Source organism: Bos mutus, chromosome 19 (assembly GCF_027580195.1).
Source record: "Bos mutus isolate GX-2022 chromosome 19, NWIPB_WYAK_1.1, whole genome shotgun sequence".
In the NCBI taxonomy this organism is placed as follows: Eukaryota; Metazoa; Chordata; class Mammalia; order Artiodactyla; family Bovidae; genus Bos; species Bos mutus.
Window position 1 is genome coordinate 23,317,002 of NC_091635.1, and position 17,830 is coordinate 23,334,831.

Below are 17,830 nucleotides of genomic sequence, written 5' to 3' on the forward strand. Positions count from 1 at the left end.
GATCACAGGGACTGCAGTCTGCATACATTTGTACAAGAGGATCTCCCTCCCCCAGGAAAGCAGATGGGCCACAGTCTCATTCCATCTCCTCTTTACTGTAGATGTCACTGTCACCATCATAGCCACTGGGAGGAGCACACAACTTTAACCCCCTGTGTGCTAAGGGGAAGGGTAGAGGCTTTTGGGGCTATAAAACTAGCTATATACACACAACATCCTAGGGAGAAAGCCACCCCAAGCACACGCATGTCCAGGCACAGTGGGAGTTGGGGTCTGGAGCTCACGAGGGACCGTGGGCGGTGGGTAGGTGTATGCACATGAGGACATGCAGGGGAAGGGCTCGGGAGGTGGCAGAAACATTGCTGGGGTTACCTACAGGGAGGAGAGGTTGGGTGGCTGACCTCTGTGTCCTCCCAGATAATTCGGCTTTAGGGGTGAGCCCCAGGTGAGAAACCCCTCCCTCCTACCTTTGACCTTAGAGAGGAGGGAGAGACTATAGGACCAGATTCCCAATCAGGGGTTCCCTCCCACTACCCCAGATGTGGCAGGCACCTGGCCCCTTCCCAACACTGACACCAGACCAGCGCCAGGGTACCGGCATGGGCCAGGACAGTAAGGCAAGCAGGGGCGTCCACTTGGAAGGCCAGGGCTGTGGTGGGCAGCGAGGGGGACCTAGGGCCCCTGGCAGAGAAGTGGCAGTTCTGGGCTCAGAAAGAAAGACTGCCATGGAAACCTATCTCTGGAACACCCCATCAGGATGGAGACATCCTTCAATCCTCAGGTGTTGCCCACAGAGACTGGACCCAGGGAGACCACCAAGGGGTCTCCATGGAGACAGAGATTGGCACTTAGGGGCCACCACAGACTGGTCACTGCAGTGATTTCTGAAGACAGAAGCTGGTCAATAGGGAGAGCCTCCTGCACCTGGGGGGGGCGGGGAATGGGGAGGGTCACCACGGTGGCCGGACCCAGCGACAGCAGTCCATTCTCCTGGGTGTAGGTGAGTGCGGTAGCTCCTAGCTGACACGGTACGTGGACGTGTTCTTGGGCTCCGTGCTGGGCACACACCAATCGCCGGCCTCCTGGATGGTCTGGTAGTGGCGCCAGGCTGACTTGTTGTAGACAGGCAGACGCTCCACTGAGTCCGTGGACAGGGCCTGAGGGGCATCAAGGTCAGCCTCTCTTGCTTTCCTGCACCTTGCCCACTCCCTGGCGGACCACCCTTGCCCAGCGGTGGGCTCCAGCGGCCACTGACTATGGCCCACATGTCAGTCCAGCCAGGTGCCACCCTGGCTGAGATGACTAAACCAGAAAGACCCATAAAAGCGTCTGTCCCTTCTGTGGCTTGCTCTGTTTAAAAAGGCTGTTCACTTAAAGGTCAGGGTGGGAGAGGGAGGAGGCAGGCTGTGTGACCTTGAAGAAGGTCACCAGCTCTGGGCCTATGTTGCCCCCTGAGCTGAATGAGTTCTCCATGCTTCCTCACAAGTCAAGGGTTCCCAGAACAGGGTCTCATTCATGTACCACAGACTCCCTAAACCTGCCTGCCAACTTAGGAGTGCCTGGTGGCTGGGGAACTATAGCTCTGCTCTGATTCTCAGTCTGAAATCAGGAAAAGATTGGAGGGATGGAAAAGAAACCTAAGAACAGGCCCGACCTGTCAGCAACCCACCCCCGCCCCTTGGGCGGGCTTTGCAGGCAGGGGCCCTCACCTTGAGATAGATGACAGCGTCGGTCCCAAAGCCCTCCATGGAGAAGAGCTGCAGGTCCCCCTGGAAGTACTTGGCATAGAGGCGGGAAATGGGGAGCCCATACCCGAAGCCAGCCTGCAAGGAGGTGGGAAAGGAGCGCGCTGAGACACGGCCTGGGCTCCCTGGAGCTGCAGAGACCTATATGCTGGGTGAGGATGGCTAAGCTCAGGTCGTACAGGGGGCTCCCAGCACCAGGGTGAGGAGGGGACAGGAGAGAGGGACAGCTCGGAGACAAGATGGGGACTGTAGGGAGGGGGAAATCAGTCCAGTGGGGGAGGAAGGCTGCAGGGCATGGTGGGGGTGGGGAGCAGCGAGCAGGGCAGGAGAGGAGGCTGGCCCTGGTAGTTAGGCGTCTGCGCAGGTCACTGGGCACCTCTTTGTCTCTATTTCCCACACTTAGCTCCGCCTATTCCACTGGGAATGGACACGGAGGTGCTGGTGAGATGAACAATGCCAAGAGAGAGGTAGTTACTTGAGGAGAGAGAGAGAGGACGGGGAGAACTGAGGCAAGGTGACAGACAGACACCCACAGGTAGGTAGGGAGGCGCAGGCTGCGGAGAGGGAGGAGGAACAAGGAGGCCCAGACCGGAAGAGCTGACTGACGTCACACACAGCCCACAGGATGAGGGAGCACGGGAGGTAGGGAAGCGAGTGACGGGCATGTGTGACAGTTTGGTAAGAAGAGACCAGAAGACTGACAGGCATTCTTCAGGAGGTCGGGGGGAACTGGAGTGAAGCCAGCTCACCAGTGGGGTTCCCCCTGTGCCGGGCTGGGGCGTGGGGGCTGTGGAGTACATGTAACTGAAGAGTCGATCAATCTTCCTCAAGGGAACACCCCCACCTCGGTCACTCATCTAGGGGAGACAGGACATGTCAGGGTCTCTAGACCTCAGTTTTCTCCACACCGCACCCCTGCTCTTCTCAGGTCTTCCTCACCCCCAGCGTCTTCCCTAAGCCCATCTCCTGGCAGGAGGGAAGTCTCCATACCACTGCTCTCGGGCTCTCAAAGTCAAGGGTCACATACTTTGATGGAAAGGTCCTCCTCGCCCAAGGCCACCATGACCTTGACAGGCGGAAGAGTGACGCTGGACTCATGGCTTTCCACAGTCGCCCGCATGGCATTCTGCAGAGGGAAAGGTGGTAAGATACAGTGAGAGCAGCCTAGACCGAACCACCCCCCACCCTCCCAAAGGAGCGTCCCCCAGGTTCCTCACCTTGAAGAGTTCAAAAAGCATGTGGTAGAGGTGGGAGGGGACATAGACCATGTGAATCGGCTGTTTGGAGTTGGATGCTGCCAGGGAAGTCCAGACCAAAGATCAGGAGATTGTCAAGAGGTCACCATTCAGCATTCATTCACCAGCACCTAACACCCAGCACTCAACCACCATCCATGGTCCATCCGTCTGCTCATTCGTTCATCCATCTATTCATTCATTCAGTGTCCATTCATCCATTTACCTCTCCATGTAATATCCATCCATCATAGTGTCTGTCCATCCATCCATCCAGTATCCACCCATTCATCAATCCATTCAACATCCATTCATTCCTCTATCTACCCATCCAACCATCCAATTGTCTTCCAGTCTATTCATCTGTTCAAACGTCTATCTTTTCCATCTATCCATTCATTCAGAGTACAGATCCATCCTTCCATTCATCCACTGTTTATCCATTTGTTCATCATTTATCCACTCAAATAGTATCTATCTATCTATGCTATACCTAGCCTATTAGCATTCACCTTGATACCAGAATCCCCTGGAGAGCTTTTCACCCAGGGGAGAGAGGAAGGGGCTACCCAGGTGATCCTGACACCAGCATCCTACTTCCTAAGAATCACTCTAACCTGGAGAGTTTCTTGGTTTTAGGGACTGAGTATCTTCCTGGTGCCTGGCACAGAGCTCTGTATGTAGCAGAAACTAAATAAATGTGCAACAGATCAATGAATGAGGGAATCTGAGGCCCTGTGCTAGGCAAGCGGAGACAAAAAGTTGAATAAAATTCAGCCCCACCCTCTCAGAAATTCATGTCTAGACAGAGAAACGCACACCTCACTTTCACATCAGGTGTACCCAGAGCTGTGTGCGAGGCTCTGGGCTTGACCCTGGGGATCCGGAAGTAAAGCGGCCTGTCTCTGCCCTTCGGTTTCTGCCCCCAAGTAATTTAAACAGCGCAATGTAGAGGTCCACTGGGGGCAGGCAGGGCCTAACTCCTCTCTGGGAGGTCTGGGGAGGCTTTGCAGAGGAGCTGGACTTGAACAGTTCTTAAGGGAAGACTAGGATACGGGCAGTGCGACTTGCAGGCACAGAGGCATGGGCACCTCAGGTTTCTGGCGCACAGGCCAGAGTGGCTGAGCAGCAGGGGGGTGGGGAGGGGAGAGGCAGCTCACAGGCCAGAGTGGCTGAGCAGCAGGGGGTGGGGGGGGACAGAGTGGCTGGGGGGGGTGGGGAGGGGAGGGTAGCTCACAGGCCCAGAGTGGCTGAGCAGCAGGGGGGGGAGGGGGGGAGGTAGCTCACAGGCCAGAGTGGCTGAGCAGCAGGGGGGGTGGGGAGGGGAGAGGTAGCTCACAGGCCAGAGTGGCTGAGCAGCAGGGGGGTGGGGAGGGGAGAGGCAGCTCACAGGCCAGAGTGGCTGAGCAGCAGGGGGGGGGGGGAGGGGAGACAGAGTGGCTGAGCAGCAGGGGGGTGGGGAGGGGAGAGGTGGCTGGGCAGCAGGGGGGTGGGAGGGGAGAGGCAGCTCACAGGCCAGAGTGGCTGAGCAGCAGGGGGGTGGGGAGGGGAGACAGAGTGGCTGAGCAGCAGGGGGGTGGGGAGGGGAGAGGTAGCTCACAGGCCAGAGTGGCTGAGCAGCAGGGGGAGGTGGGGAGGGGAGAGGTAGCTCACAGGCCAGAGTGGCTGAGCAGCAGGGGGGGGTGGGGAGGGGAGAGGTAGCTTCCAGGTCTCTGGGCCTCCTCACCCCTCCACCTCCAAGGTGTTTATCCAGTTCACCCCCTTCTTTTCCTCTCTGCTGCCTTCCCCTCCCCTTGCCTAAACCTGCAGTGACCTCCTAACTGGTCTTCCTGGGTCCTCTCCTGCCTCCTCCAACCTCTAAATTAATCTTTAGAATGTTACTCAGATCCTGTCATCACTGTGCCTCAAACCTCCAGTGGTTTCTCAAAATCCCAGCTCCCGTCTGTAGCCCACGGGCCCTGCGTGCCCAGCTTCTCTCTCCCGCCCCTCACCCCTTCAATCTCCTAACCCCACCACACTGGTCCTTCTGTTTCTCAACTACTCCATCCAAAGTAGGACCCTTGTAGCCATCCTCTGTGTCCATCATTCCCTTTCTTCTTTTGGTAATAGACGCCTGCCTCCCCCAAAGTTTTAACTAGCATGTAACTGCCCAGCTGCTGCTGCTAAGTCGCTTCAGTCGTGTCCAACTCTGTGCGACCCCAGAGACGGCAGCCCACCAGGCTCCCCTGTCCCTGGGATTCTCCAGGCAAGAATTCTGGAGTGGGTTGCCATTTCCTCCTCCAATGCATGAAAGTGAAAAGTGAAAGTGAAGTCGCTCAGTCGTGTCCGACTCCTAGCGACCCCATGGACTGCAGCCCACCAGGCTCCTCCGTCCATGGGATTTTCTATGCAAGAGTACTGGAGTGGGGTGCCATTGCCTTCTCCGAACTGCCCAGCTAGAGACTAAATTCTCAGCCTCCTCTGCAGCTGGGAGACTCAGGGAAGTGGTGTGATCAACTCCCAGGCTCTGCCTTCCACATCCTCTTTCCCAAAACTTCGCCAGGCTGCAACTGGGACGTGAGGGGGTATAGCCGGCTTTGGCCATTCTATCCCAGGGGCTAGTGAGAGAAAACCTCTCAAATTAAGCATTTTTGGATCCGGGAGGACAGCCAAACTGACATCCCATAATACGCTGCTCCTACCCATGCCTGTCAGGATATCTCATTTTGTTTCCTTTCTGTCACATATCATGCTGAAATTAGCTTGTTTATTATGTACTCACTGGCTAAAGGCCCCGTTCCCCAACTTCCCCAACACCAAGAATGTGACTCCATGGGAACAGGGACCTAGCCTGTTGTGTTTACTGCTTAATAAATATTTACTAGATAAATTAATAATAATAATAATATAATAGCTCTGCTTCTCCCTCGTTTCCTGACTCCTACATCACTTCCCTCTCCCATGTCCCCAGCCCTTAGACACACACAGCCTCATTCGCTCACCGTTGATCTCCTGGATCTCCAGGTCAGGAGAGGCCATGTAATACTTGTCACACAGGAGCTTGGCCATGTCGTAGGCATCTGAGAGAAGCAGAGGTCATCAGAGAATGGGGTGGCCTCCCCACAGCAGGCAATTCTCTTGGTATCAACAGTGGGTGCCACCAACATTAAACCCATGGGGATGTGGCCCCCACCCACTGGGGAATGGGTCACCCTCTGGCCAGGTAAACTTGGGGGTTCACTGGGGCTCCTCTGTGCGCCAGGCACAGTGAGGACGACTCACCCTTCACCACCTCAGAGACATTGCAGTTGGGGTCGATGCTGCCGATGTGTTTGGGGTGGGCAGGGTTAGTTCTGCCATCAAAGAGCAGGGCTACAGGCAGAAACGGTGGGTACAGTTGGCGAGGCCATGTGCCTCAGCGCTCCCTCCCTCTTCCCCTGGCTCTCCAGGACCCCACCTCTATTTCTAACACTTCTGACTCTAACACCCCCTTCCCACCCTCCTACCCTCTCTCCTCTGACCAGACCCTATAACCTCGAATCAGGCCAGTTTGGACCTTTGCAGGCCTGAAACATTCTTCTTCTCAGAAGTCTCGTTCCCACACATTCTACGTTATATTTAATTCTTCTCTTTTGCTATACATTAAAATAATTTTTACCATCTTGTGTATTTAATGATTGGCTATGATTTTGCAGCACTCATAGTTAATTCTCCTAGAATAAGAAACTCTAGAAAACCACCTGTTTCCTAGTGTAATGAGATTGTTATGAATACCACAGAAAGAGTGGTATTCCACAGAGTTCTGCTTTCTGTAAACCTCTGAACAGTGAATGGCCCTGCGCCCGCTCACTGTGCTGGTTGATGAGCATGCGGATGGAGATGCGGCTGAGGTAGAAGCGGTCCAGGAAGTACTGGATGTTCTGGTTGGAGACGGGGTCATCGCCATAGGTGTCCTTGTACTCCAGCACGCCCTGAGCCATTGTGGGCACCACGTCATTGTGGCGGTTCCGGATGGTGACCAGGGCGTCAGTGAACCTGCGAGCAGGGGGAGATGTTGGCTCTAGGACACCCTCAGCCTGTCCCGGCTCTGCCCTTCTCTCCACAGTGCCTTCACCCACTCAACTCTTCCCAGCCCACTCCTCCAGAAGGCCGTCCCACTGCCTGCCTGACAGCCTGGGAGCTCCACAGGGTGGGTCCTGGGCTCCCCCCACCAGACACACAAGGATTGAGGGCTGTCTCCCTACTCACCCTGGATATCCCCAAGGACAGGGACATTTCCGTCATCCTACGGGCATTTCTGTCCCTGGGGCTGTGGGTCACACCTGCCCTCCCGCCCCTAGCCAGGGCCTCACTCACTGGCTCAGGGTCTGATGGTCCTCAGGGTCCTTGTCCAGGAACTCCATGATGTCCAGGAGACTCTGGACATACCTGTACAGGAGGGGAGGGGGCACCACCTTAGCTCAGGGCCAGGCCCCCATTTGTTGGTTCTCAGAGGGCCTTTGCTTTGCTGTCCTAGAATAGCAGTCTTCAAAGGGGCTTGGTGGCTACCCCACCCACAGGGCTCCTGGTGAGAAGACTGAGGCCCAGACTGGGGAGGGGGCCTTGCCCAAGACCAGCAGTGACAGCAAGGCACTCAGCCTCCCCAGCCGTCATGGTGTCTGCCTGCAGGGTCGCTGCTGTATCCCACGGGCCAGCCCAGCGCTCTCACAGAGCAGGGGTTCAAGGAGACATCCTCACACGCCGACTCTGGACACCAGGAGCTGTCATCCTATTCCCAATTCCTAGGGAACTAGATTTTAAATGGTGGGTGGGAAAAACGAGGTGAGGGGGAGTTGGTGGGGACTGGGCATGCCCAGCTCTGACACGGGGTGGGGCTGGAGCCCACGGAGAGCCTAAAGGGGCCCAGATGCCTAGACGCTGCCAAACTGGAGCCACTGTCCCCCCACCCCCGCCCCGTCCCCACTGGGAGGCGGGGAGACACTGCTTTCCTACCGACACCTCAGCCTACAGCAGTTCACTCTCCTGGGGAAGGCGGAGAGCTGAGCCTGTCTCTGGCAGAAACACTTCAGGGGCAGGAAGGAGGGGCCACTGAGAGTCTGACCAGGGAGGGCCCTGGGGGCCTAACAGTCCCTCTTGAAGAGCTCCCACCACAGTCCAAAGTCCCCTGTACGCAGGGCTTTGACCTTAACAGTAAGAACAGCAGGAATGAGCCCCGTTTCACAGTCTCCGCAACTGAGGCCTGAGGCAGTTCCGCAGCTGGGCGGTGAAGACAGGCCTCCGGCGCTTCTGCCACTATACAGTGTTGGCTGCTCAAAGAGGCTCAGCCCCTCGGTCCGTGGTTCTCTCTGCCTGGAGTGCCCTGCTCCCTTCACCTACTGCCAGTCTCCCCTCTCTTGCTTAACCCAGCAGAGAAGACAGTGAAAGAGCTAGCTTTGAAGCTGGCCCTGCAAGTCCCACGCTGGGCTTTTCCACTTTGAGCTGTGTGGCTCTGGGAAGTCATGGAACCTCTCTGGGCCTGAGTTTCCTTATCAGAGAAAGGGAGGGTATTGTACCTACTGCTATCACTGCTTTGTGCTGAGAATGAAATGTGGTAATTAACACAGTGCCTAGCAAATACTGAGCACTTTAAATGCTTGCTCTTGTTATGTACAGTGGCTCAGACACTGTCAACAGCTGAGTGAGCCCTCTTAGTCCCTGGGTGGCACGTGACACACTCCTCCTGGTTACCCTGGGCACAGGCTCTGAATCATACCATGTTTGAATCTGTCACGCTCCGGACAGCCGCGGAGAACAGATGGGGCTTTCCCAGCCCTGCTGCTGCTGCCCGCCTTCCCCACACAGGGCCCAGCACAGCACCTGGCAGGAGGTGGCAGAGTCACTGGTAGGGGAGCCCAGAGAGCAGAGGTGATCAGCTCTCCCTGGAACCCCCTCACCATCCTCAGCGCCCCAGCAGACAGTCAGAGCAGCCCCCTACGGCCTCACCTCAGAATTCCTGGAGAATAACAATAGCCGATGCTTACCCAGTGACCATTAGTGCTCACCTATGCTCAGAGTCCGGAGAAGGCAATGGCACCCCACTCCAGTACTCTTGTCTGGAAAATCCCATGGACGGAGGAGCCTGGTAGGCTGCAGTCCATGGGGTCGCTAAGAGTCAGACACGACTGAGTGACTTCACTTTCACTTTTCACTTTCATGAATTGGAGAAGCAAACAGCAACCCACTCCAGTGTTCTTGCCTGGAGAATCCCAGGGACGGGGGAGCCTGGTGGGCTGCCGTCTATGGGGTCACACAGTCGGACACCACTGAAGTGACTTAGCAGCAGCAGTAGCAGTGTTCAGAGTCTATGCAGGGGCTTTCATCTCTGAGCGTGTGCTATTTCCCCCTTTTGCAGATAAGGAAATCAGCTCAGAGAGGGCAGATAATATGTTTGAGGTCACACAGTAAGCATTCACACTGGGATTCAAACCCAGGTCTGTCTGATGCCAGTCTACACCACATGGCCAAGTGCTCACAGTCTATATTGGTCCTAACAGTGATGCTGCTGATGTCCACGGTGAGGGCGGCCAGTATCTACGGTGCTGGCCCTGTGCTAGGCTCTGCTCTGTGCTCCCTTAGTTTAACCTCCACAATGACTCTGTGGTGTGTATGCTACTGCTGGACCCGTTTTACAGATAAGCAAGTCAACATGCAGAGCTGGAATGCTCTCTCACAGGCCTGTGTTACTCCAGATCCCTGGATCCCATGCCCAAAAGAAAGCTTCATGCTCATGTGACTCTTAGAGGGAGAGGGGATTTGAGAGGAGGATCTGCAAGTATGCAATGGTGGGAACAGACAGAGACAGGAGAGACAGGAGACCAGTTGGGGGGATAGGTGCCCAGGAACCCCTTCCCAAGGCCCGGGGCAAATAGAGAGGGAGGAGGTTGGAACTACGGGGCTCTGACCAGCTAGGCCAGGATTGGGGGTTGGTGACAGGATGAGCGCTCTCGCTGGTAGCCCCACCCACCGTGGCTGCCTAATGAACCACCAAGGAGGGTAGCTTGAAGTAAAATAAAGGACACCAGGATGGACTGGCAGTGGGAGCGCCAGCTGGCAGGGCTCTGGGGAGAGCTGCAGCCTCATTCAGGCCTCAGTCTCCTGGACTGTGAAGCAGGGATTAGAATCTCTGCCCGCCTTCCTCTGGGGGACATTCCAGCAGGGGAGTGGTCCTGGGTGTACTCCAGGAAGGATGGATGATGAGAATTCTACCAGGGGAACCGTGACTGGGCCTGAAACCCCTCAAGAGTCTGGCAGGCCAGACCTCACCCGTGGTCCTGAAAAGGGAAAGATGCTGGGGAGGGAGTGATGCTGGCTCCAGGGCTGCCCACCCTGGCCGGTCAGAGAAAGAGCTGGGCTTAGTCTGGAGCAGTGATGCAACGACAGAGCTGTCACCTGCCCTGGGCCTGGCAGAACAGGCAGTGGGGCCAAGGTGAAGCTCCAGGAAGGCCTGGCCTGTCGACCTCAGCAGTAACCAAGGCTGCCCAGGACTTCCTGGGTGACAGCTGGAGTGTCCCCACCTCCCCTCTACCAAGTCACGTGGAGGCCCCAGACCCTGCCTTCTGGGGCTTTCCAGCCAATCCAGAACCCTGGATTTGGCAGGGGGGAGGGGTGGGATTTGGTGGGAGGAGGGCGCATGTGTGTGCCTGTGTGAGTGTGTGTGGATGAGCCTGGGCTAGGGGTGTCGGAATGAGCATCTGGCAGAGGGGGAGGAGGCACGCGCAGGCTTGTGTGGGCAGAGGAGTGGGGAGCCGGTGTGAATCTGGGCGCCTGTGGGTGTGTGTGCACACTCGTGTCCACAGCCGCTGGGGACCAGGGTGTGAACAAGACAAAGGCCCTGTGAGGAGGGGAGAGGTGGAGGCGTGTTGGTGTCTGGAAGCTGCCTGCGGAGGGGCGCTGGGTGCGGCCCTGAGCCAGGCCGACCCGGGTCCCATTGCTGATGGCACTGCTCCCAGTCCCACTGTGTGAAGTGGGCCTCGCAGGAGCAGAACAGATTAGAGGAGGCGATGCTGGTGGCCGGCCTCCACTCTGAATACGTAAGTGATGGCTGAGGGATTCAATGGCAGGTTTTGGCTACAGCCCTGGGCCTGGCACAGAGCAGGCCCTGGGTGCCCGGAACCAGTGAGGTGGTGATTCTTTTCAAGGGCAAAGATTACTGGGTCTGGTGTCCACATACCTTGCTGAGGCAAGGGAGGTTCATGAGAAGGTGCCGAGGCACCCACTCTTACCCCCTTCCCATACTACACCCCTGCAAAGGCACTACTGGTCACAGGAGTGACTCACTGTCATTTGATTCTACTCTGCAACTCTCACTCAACCCTCCATTTTCCAGATACATCCCCAACTCCGTGCCCTTTGTCAGCCTGTCACTCTCCCCAGCGAGATGTCAAGGTTACCCCTCTGGACCCCCGCAACACTAGCCATCAAACAATCTCTGTAAAGAAAATCTACTTTTCCACTGACCTGCTTTGCTTAGAAATCTCTGACTCCTCCAGAACACGGCTCTCTCCCTTTCCTTTGTGAGCACAGCCTCCAGATCACACAGCCTGGGTTGTAATCCCGGCTCTACCACTTACTACCTGATGAGCTCAGACTAGTTTCTTAATCTCTCTGAACTTCAGTTTCTTCATCTACAAAACAGGGGTGATAAAAAGGCCTACTTCGCAAGGTTGTTGTGAAGGGTCAGTGAGTAAGGACAGGCTCAGAGCAGCTCCTGATCGCCAGCAGGCCTTCCGGTGTGTCTGCCTCTGTCACTGTCGTCTGCCACCATGCCATGACTACACTCTTAAGAGAACCTCTGCCACAACACATTCTCTTTGGCCAGAAGGTGTTGCTGCCGGAAGATCACAGACATCACTCGTGTGTAGAGTTCCGTGTACTTCCACATACAGCAGTGGCATCTCACCCATTTTACAGATGAGGAAGCCGAGACTCAGAGGGGCCATGTGGTTGGCCAAACGTTAAGTCTGGCACAAAAGTCAAGCACAAAAAGCCAAGCCTCAAAGTCAGGCATGCCGGTGCTATACCCAGGGCTTTCCTTTACCTTCCAGTCACCTCCAAAACAGGATCCCATGACCCCAAGTGAGTCCAGTTGAAATAATCCATCAGGTTCGTTTAGAAATAGGAATTCCCCACTTGCCCACAGTGATTCCTGCCTAGAACCTCTCCCCAGCTGAGTAGAAACTCCATTAGCTGTTGCCACATGTTAAATATTGCCACCACTGTTACCGATAGCACGTGCGCAGGTCTTGTCCATTTCCAAAGGAAAAGTTTTACTGCTCACTCATCAGTCTCTGAGGCCAGTAGCCCTCTTGGCATGCTCTCTGGTAGGTTGTCCCCTTCCTCTCGTGAAACTGCCTACCCCCACCACTTCCATCATCCAAGCTGGCAAGGGGGTTCCTATGGAGAGGGAGGTCTGTTTCAGGAAGTCCTTCCTTCCCTCAGACCACAATCTCTCTTGCTGCGGTTGATGCTCACTCTCTGCAAACAGTCTCAGCAGGCTGTCTCTTCAGTGCGTCAGCACACTCTAGCAATACCTTGGCCTGCTCTCCTCTAAATGAATCATCCACTGGGAAGCATTCCCTCTTGTCTCACTTCACTCTCTCCTGCTGGTCATTACTTCCCAGCTTTGAGAGAAGAACTAAGTCAGGCCAAGCCCCGACGTGTGTAACTGATTTTCAAGAAGGGACTCCGGGACTTCCCTGATGCGCCAGTGGTTAAGAATCTGCCTTGCAATGCAAAGGACATGGGATCGATCCCTGGTCAGGGAACTAAGATCCCACATGCCACAGAGCAACTCAGCCTGTGTGCTATAACCACTGAGCCCTTGCACCGCAAGTAGAGAATCCATGTGCCGTAATGAAAGATCCCCCATGACACAGGGAAGATCCCACGTGCCACAGCTCAGACGCAACACAGCACATAATAAATGAATAGTTTTTAAAAAAGAAGGGGCTCTATGGGCCTTGGGGGCATCACGGGCCATCAGCACCTCCCTGCCCTCCCCCCCCACGTCCCCTGACTCTTCAAGGAAACAAGTGTCCAAGGACGGGCCCGAGGAACCCTGCCCTGGAGTTAAGGACCAGCTGGAAAGGCAGCCAGGTCACTCAGCTGGACAGAGCCGGAGGAGGGCTGGAGAGAACAGATGGCACCTTCTGTCTCCTCCCCATGCCTTCCACGCTGCCTCATGGCAGGAAATGCCGGTTGGCTCAGAGGTCCTGGACCTCTAAGGGATAGGCCCCAGTGAGGGGTGACCTCATTGTGCCACATAAAAATCAGGCTCTGCCCTCTGTCCCCACCACCCACCTTCATCACCTGCGCTAACAGTGCCCTGTCCATAAAGTGAGTGCTTGGATGCCCTAGCCGGGCTGTCTCCTGCCTCCACACCTTTGCACAAGCAGTTCCTTTGGTCTGAATGTGCTACCCTTCTTTCTAGGTCAAAGTTCACTTAGGCAACCTATAAGGCCCAGTGACACGTCACCCCCTCTCTGCCTCCATTTCATCTTCTCCACAATGTTCTGATTCAACTGAAATTCACTGTGCACAGACCGTGTGCCTGGTCTTTCCTTACTTTATCCTCATTTAGTTAGAATAAGTCATTTGTAGCACATTCACGCACAGAAAAAAGCTGGAAGGGCATCAACAAAGCGCACTTACAAAACCTGAATGTTTGGTTAGAGGGTGGAGGGAAGTGGTTGACATTTTCTTTTATCTACTTTTCTGTGTTCTCCAAATGTCAAAGTGGGCATATCATACTTCTTCAGTGAGGGAAAGAAACCAATGTTATTTTAAAATAATCTTATTTTGCTTTGAATTTAAAGAAAACAAACTCTTCAGTAGCTTACTGCTCCTGCCATTATGGACCTCTTCAGGTTGCCCCTTTTATTCTCCCCATGAGATCATGGGCTCCTGAGGAGCAGCTTCGGCTGCTGTTTCCCTAACCTAACGCAGCACTCAGCTCCAAGTGGGTGTGGATGCCCCGAATCGAAAAGGAAACCACAGTAGTACCAGACCTGCCACAGCCAGAATAACAGGCAAGAGATTTCTGCACACATGCCACTGAAGATTAACCACGATTAGCTACTCACACACCCAGTTACAAAGCACATTTTTGTTTATCCTTCATGTGATTGGCCTTTGGTTAATGTCATTCAGTTTTTAATACTTATCTCTGGACAAAGTTTTTGAGTAAACTTTACTGAGAATTTCTCTCTGCTATTGCTGCTCTGTGCAATAAACTTTTGCTCTTTGCCCATCTAAAGCTCTTTGGGGTTGGTACTGTGCCATCCTTGTGTCTATCTCAGTGTTTTCCAACATCCAAAACAGGCTGATTTGTTTGGATTATACAATTTGAAGATTCACTTCTTCCTGTTTCCCACAAAGTTGCCCCAGCTAGATGTTTTATCTAATAGGTGCTAGATTTTCAGGGTCAGGGCTGGTGGCAAATGTTGACATGAGCCTGATTTGGGTTTTGGTGTGAAAATGATGATTTCCTTTTCCAGAGAATGGAGAGTGGTGGGTATAGTGCTGTCTCAGAGACATGGAGGCTGGAAGCTTGATCTGAGTCCCTGCTATGACCTAGGATTCCCACTTGACTGTGAGAACTCCCCTACCTCTCAAAGTCCCTGTGCCTCTCCTCTTTCCCCACCCCCTGCAAGGCTGCTGGGAGCATCGGACATCTGACAGTGGAGTGGGGGGCATGGGGATCTAGCCAAGGGTCTCACCAGCTCTGTACCAGCTGCACCGAGGGTGTGCTCAGCACCCGGTCAGGAAGCAGGTTGATCTCCTTCATGATGTTGGCCAGGCGCACAGGCAGCTCCTGCCTGAGGAAAGTGAACGAGGTTTTCTCACAGGCATTGCTGGACCCTGGTGGCAGAGGGAAAGGTGAGCCTAAGAGTTACAAAGCACTGGAGCCAGAAGACCTCTTAGTGGTGGGGAAGGGGGTCAGGTCACTAAATACTTCATTACCTGAAGGTTCAGAAGAGACAAGACGACAAGGAGGCACAGGACAAGGGGCCCCTCCTGACCCATGCAGTGACCACCACACCACTCAGCCTAACCCTTAGGGAGGTTGTGGCCTTTTCCCACCTCCAGCTGAACCCTGCTTGCCTTCAACCACAGGGGACAGGGCCACCCTGGGCCCACTGGGTGCTGCCTCAGCCCAAGTTATCTCACTTCTTCTCTTTCCTTCCCTCCTAGTAGACACTCACTTTGCGGGGCTTGATCTAGGTGGGCAGAGGAGGCTGGGAAACCCATCCTACCTTGAGATGAGCTCCCCTGGCTGAGGGAAGCTATGCCCAGACCACAGCAGCCATAGGGTCCCGGCATCATCTTGGCCCAGGTGGTCTTTATGTCCACAGTAGACTTGCCCCTACATTAATGCCCACTCACCTGAGAGGTAGACAGGGTCGGGGAACTAGGGCCCAAATACTTAGATTCTTGGTCTGGCTTGAAGATGAAGAGCAGGTAGAGGACCGAATGAGGTCATGGCCTAGAGTCAGGAGACCTGGGTTCTAAGTCCAGGTTCTGCTTTTAACTCTGTCACCCAGGGCATGTCACTATCCCTCTGAAGACCTGTGTTACCCACTGAACTCCAAGTGGACCACTTGACTGTGAGTCCCTCCCTGCTGTGATAGTTCTGTTAACTGGGGTCCAGTCTGGACTAGACAACTGCTGGAGGCTGGGAGTGGGCTCAGGAAGCTTTCCTACATGGCAGGAGCTCAAATATGGAGGGAAGCAGGTGAACAAGTATTGGCAACAGATGCCCTGTGTCCTGGCTGCCACCTCCCCACCTCCTCCCATCAGTGACACAGCTGTAACCTGAGCCAGGCACTGTCTCCTCAACTCTTGAGAGACCTGGGCAACCCCTTCTAATCCCTAGCCGGCACCACAGAAGTTCTGTGTGAATAGACACTGTCCAGACAACGCCTGTTTCAGTCACCGTGTTGGCACAGCCTTGCCCCTCCCAGATCACTGGTGGTAGGAGACCCTGGCCCAGGAACCCAGGGGCAGCCAAGGATGGGTACAACCTGTCTGACTCCATTTCATGGTGTCCTGGACCCCTACCCAGCTGGGGACAGACGGCAAGGCCACAGGAGATTTGATCTTCAAGTGTCCTTGTCCTCCAGGACAGCTGGGGGCCAGCTCTTTCAGTGGGGGGAGATGTACCAGTCAGGGCCTCTCTCCTGTTGACTCATTTGAAAGAATCCCTCCTGCTAACAGACCCCCAGGGCAGGTCTCCTTCCCGATGGCTGCACCTCTCAATGCCCCCTAGTCACTCCCATAACACCCCCCATTTCCTCTCTGACCTTTACTCTTAGAGTCGCCAGGACAATCCCCAGTAACCCTTCAGTGCCTGGATACACCCTCCTGCTCCAATGGCACTGACTCACTGCCCCTTCCTCTCCAAGACTTCTCACAAAACCCAGTAAGACACCGTGGACCCCCTCCTTCTCAGTGCCCCCACGTCCCCCTAACAGCCCAGTCTCTTCAGCCGGGGTGCCCTTAACCCTTTCAAGCCCAAGCGGCCCCTACCTCCCCGTTAACTCTTTCCTGTCTGGACTCCTGCAAGAAAACCTTCCCTGTCACTCGGCCTCCCTTAGCCTCCGAGTTAACCCTTCGTGACCACGACTCCTTCACCCCCACTCCCGCCCCTCGCAGACCCCCGGTGCCAGCCGCCTCCCGCTCACTCGTACCGAAGTCCAGAAACTGCTTCATGGACAGCGGGGATGGGGAGAACTTGCTGAAGTGCTCGATGTATTTGGGTGCCCCTGCCAGGGACGCATTCTTCAGCAGCGCGCGGACCCAGCGCATGGCGATGGCGACCACTTCTAGGGCTCGGGTTCTGGACCCTGCGCGGGCAGCGCTGGCGCTCTGCTCAGCCCAGTCCGGCCCGGTGCCGCGGCGGCCGCCTCCTCCCCACCTCGACCCCCGAGACCCGGCCAATTGGCTTGTTGCGGCGCCCCGACGTCACTAATGGCGTCTCACAAACAACTCCAGGAGAGCCAATAGCCTCTCGGCCCGGCACGTGGCTACCCCCCTGGGCCCGCCCCCTTAACCCAGTGTTTGCCCCGGGCGGCCTGCTGTTTTCAGGAGGCAGCGCTGAGAGCCCGCCTCCGGCGTCACTACGCGCGTTCCTCCTCCCGGCCTAGCCCGGATTAACCTCTCCCTCCCGAAAGGCCCGTGATTCCCTTTCCTCTTACACTCCGTTTCCCCGTTCCCTCCCCGAATCTCCTTCACTTGCCCGCCGGGAGATTGTCCGGTAGCTTTCAATGCGTGCTCTTCCGCCTACAAGGGCCCGATTCACCTGTCCTGATTTCCACCCACCTGCTCTCCCTCAGGGCGTCTGGTGGGTTCCCAGTCTGGATGACTGTGACTCGGACTGTGGATGGGTCGGGATGCGAGCCCATGCTCATCCCTCATATAGACGTGTAACACACCTACTTCCACAAAGATCCAAGCAGCTCAGGACAAGGCAGCCTTTTGCTTTTCCAGTTAAAAAACACCGAGTCAACCCCCTCACTAACGCCTAGCGGCGGCTACAATGAACTTTTAAAACCACCTTTATTTTATTATTCTCTACTCATTTGACCTGAGAAAGCAAACTTTTTCGCACTTAGCGTTCTTAGAGAAAGGTCCTGGAAGGTGATCTGTACTGGAGGCCAAGAGCCGGCACTTCGCAGCAGCCGGCACTTCACAGCAGTCCGGATCTCTCGTGGGAACAAAGCTTGTCCTCTTGTTGTCCAACGCAGGATATGTCCTGTCCCGGCATCCCACCCACTTGCCCCATGAGGTGTTTTTCCGCTTCAGTCCTTGGCCCACACTCACCAAGTGCCAAAT

General features: G+C 55.4%; 1 protein-coding gene across 1 annotated transcript; it reads right to left on the minus strand.

The window, feature by feature from the left end:
- Positions 1 to 74: 74 nt before the first annotated feature.
- PDK2 (pyruvate dehydrogenase kinase 2) lies at positions 75 to 16,933 on the minus strand. The gene is made up of 11 exons (XM_005890329.2): positions 16,687 to 16,933; positions 14,716 to 14,857; positions 7,316 to 7,387; positions 6,810 to 6,994; positions 6,242 to 6,331; positions 5,962 to 6,039; positions 2,963 to 3,039; positions 2,773 to 2,871; positions 2,495 to 2,602; positions 1,710 to 1,823; positions 75 to 1,157 (listed from the first exon to the last, which is right to left on the minus strand). The coding sequence occupies exons 1-11, from the start codon at positions 16,802 to 16,804 to the stop codon at positions 1,017 to 1,019; spliced, it is 1,224 nt and encodes a 407-aa protein (XP_005890391.2). The 5' UTR covers positions 16,805 to 16,933; the 3' UTR covers positions 75 to 1,016.
- Positions 16,934 to 17,830: the final 897 nt, after the last annotated feature.

Bases quoted from the DNA above. Each gene is read 5' to 3' on its own strand.
- PDK2 (XM_005890329.2), bottom strand. From the start codon at position 16,804: ATGCGCTGGGTCCGCGCGCTGCTGAAGAATGCGTCCCTGGCAGGGGCA. The intron at 14,858-16,686 runs GTACGAGTGAGC...CTCTGCCACCAG, and splicing joins GAAGCAGTTTCTGGACTTCG to GGTCCAGCAATGCCTGTGAG. The intron at 1,158-1,709 runs GTGAGGGCCCCT...GATGCCCCTCAG, and splicing joins ACGCTGTCATCTATCTCAAG to GCCCTGTCCACGGACTCAGT.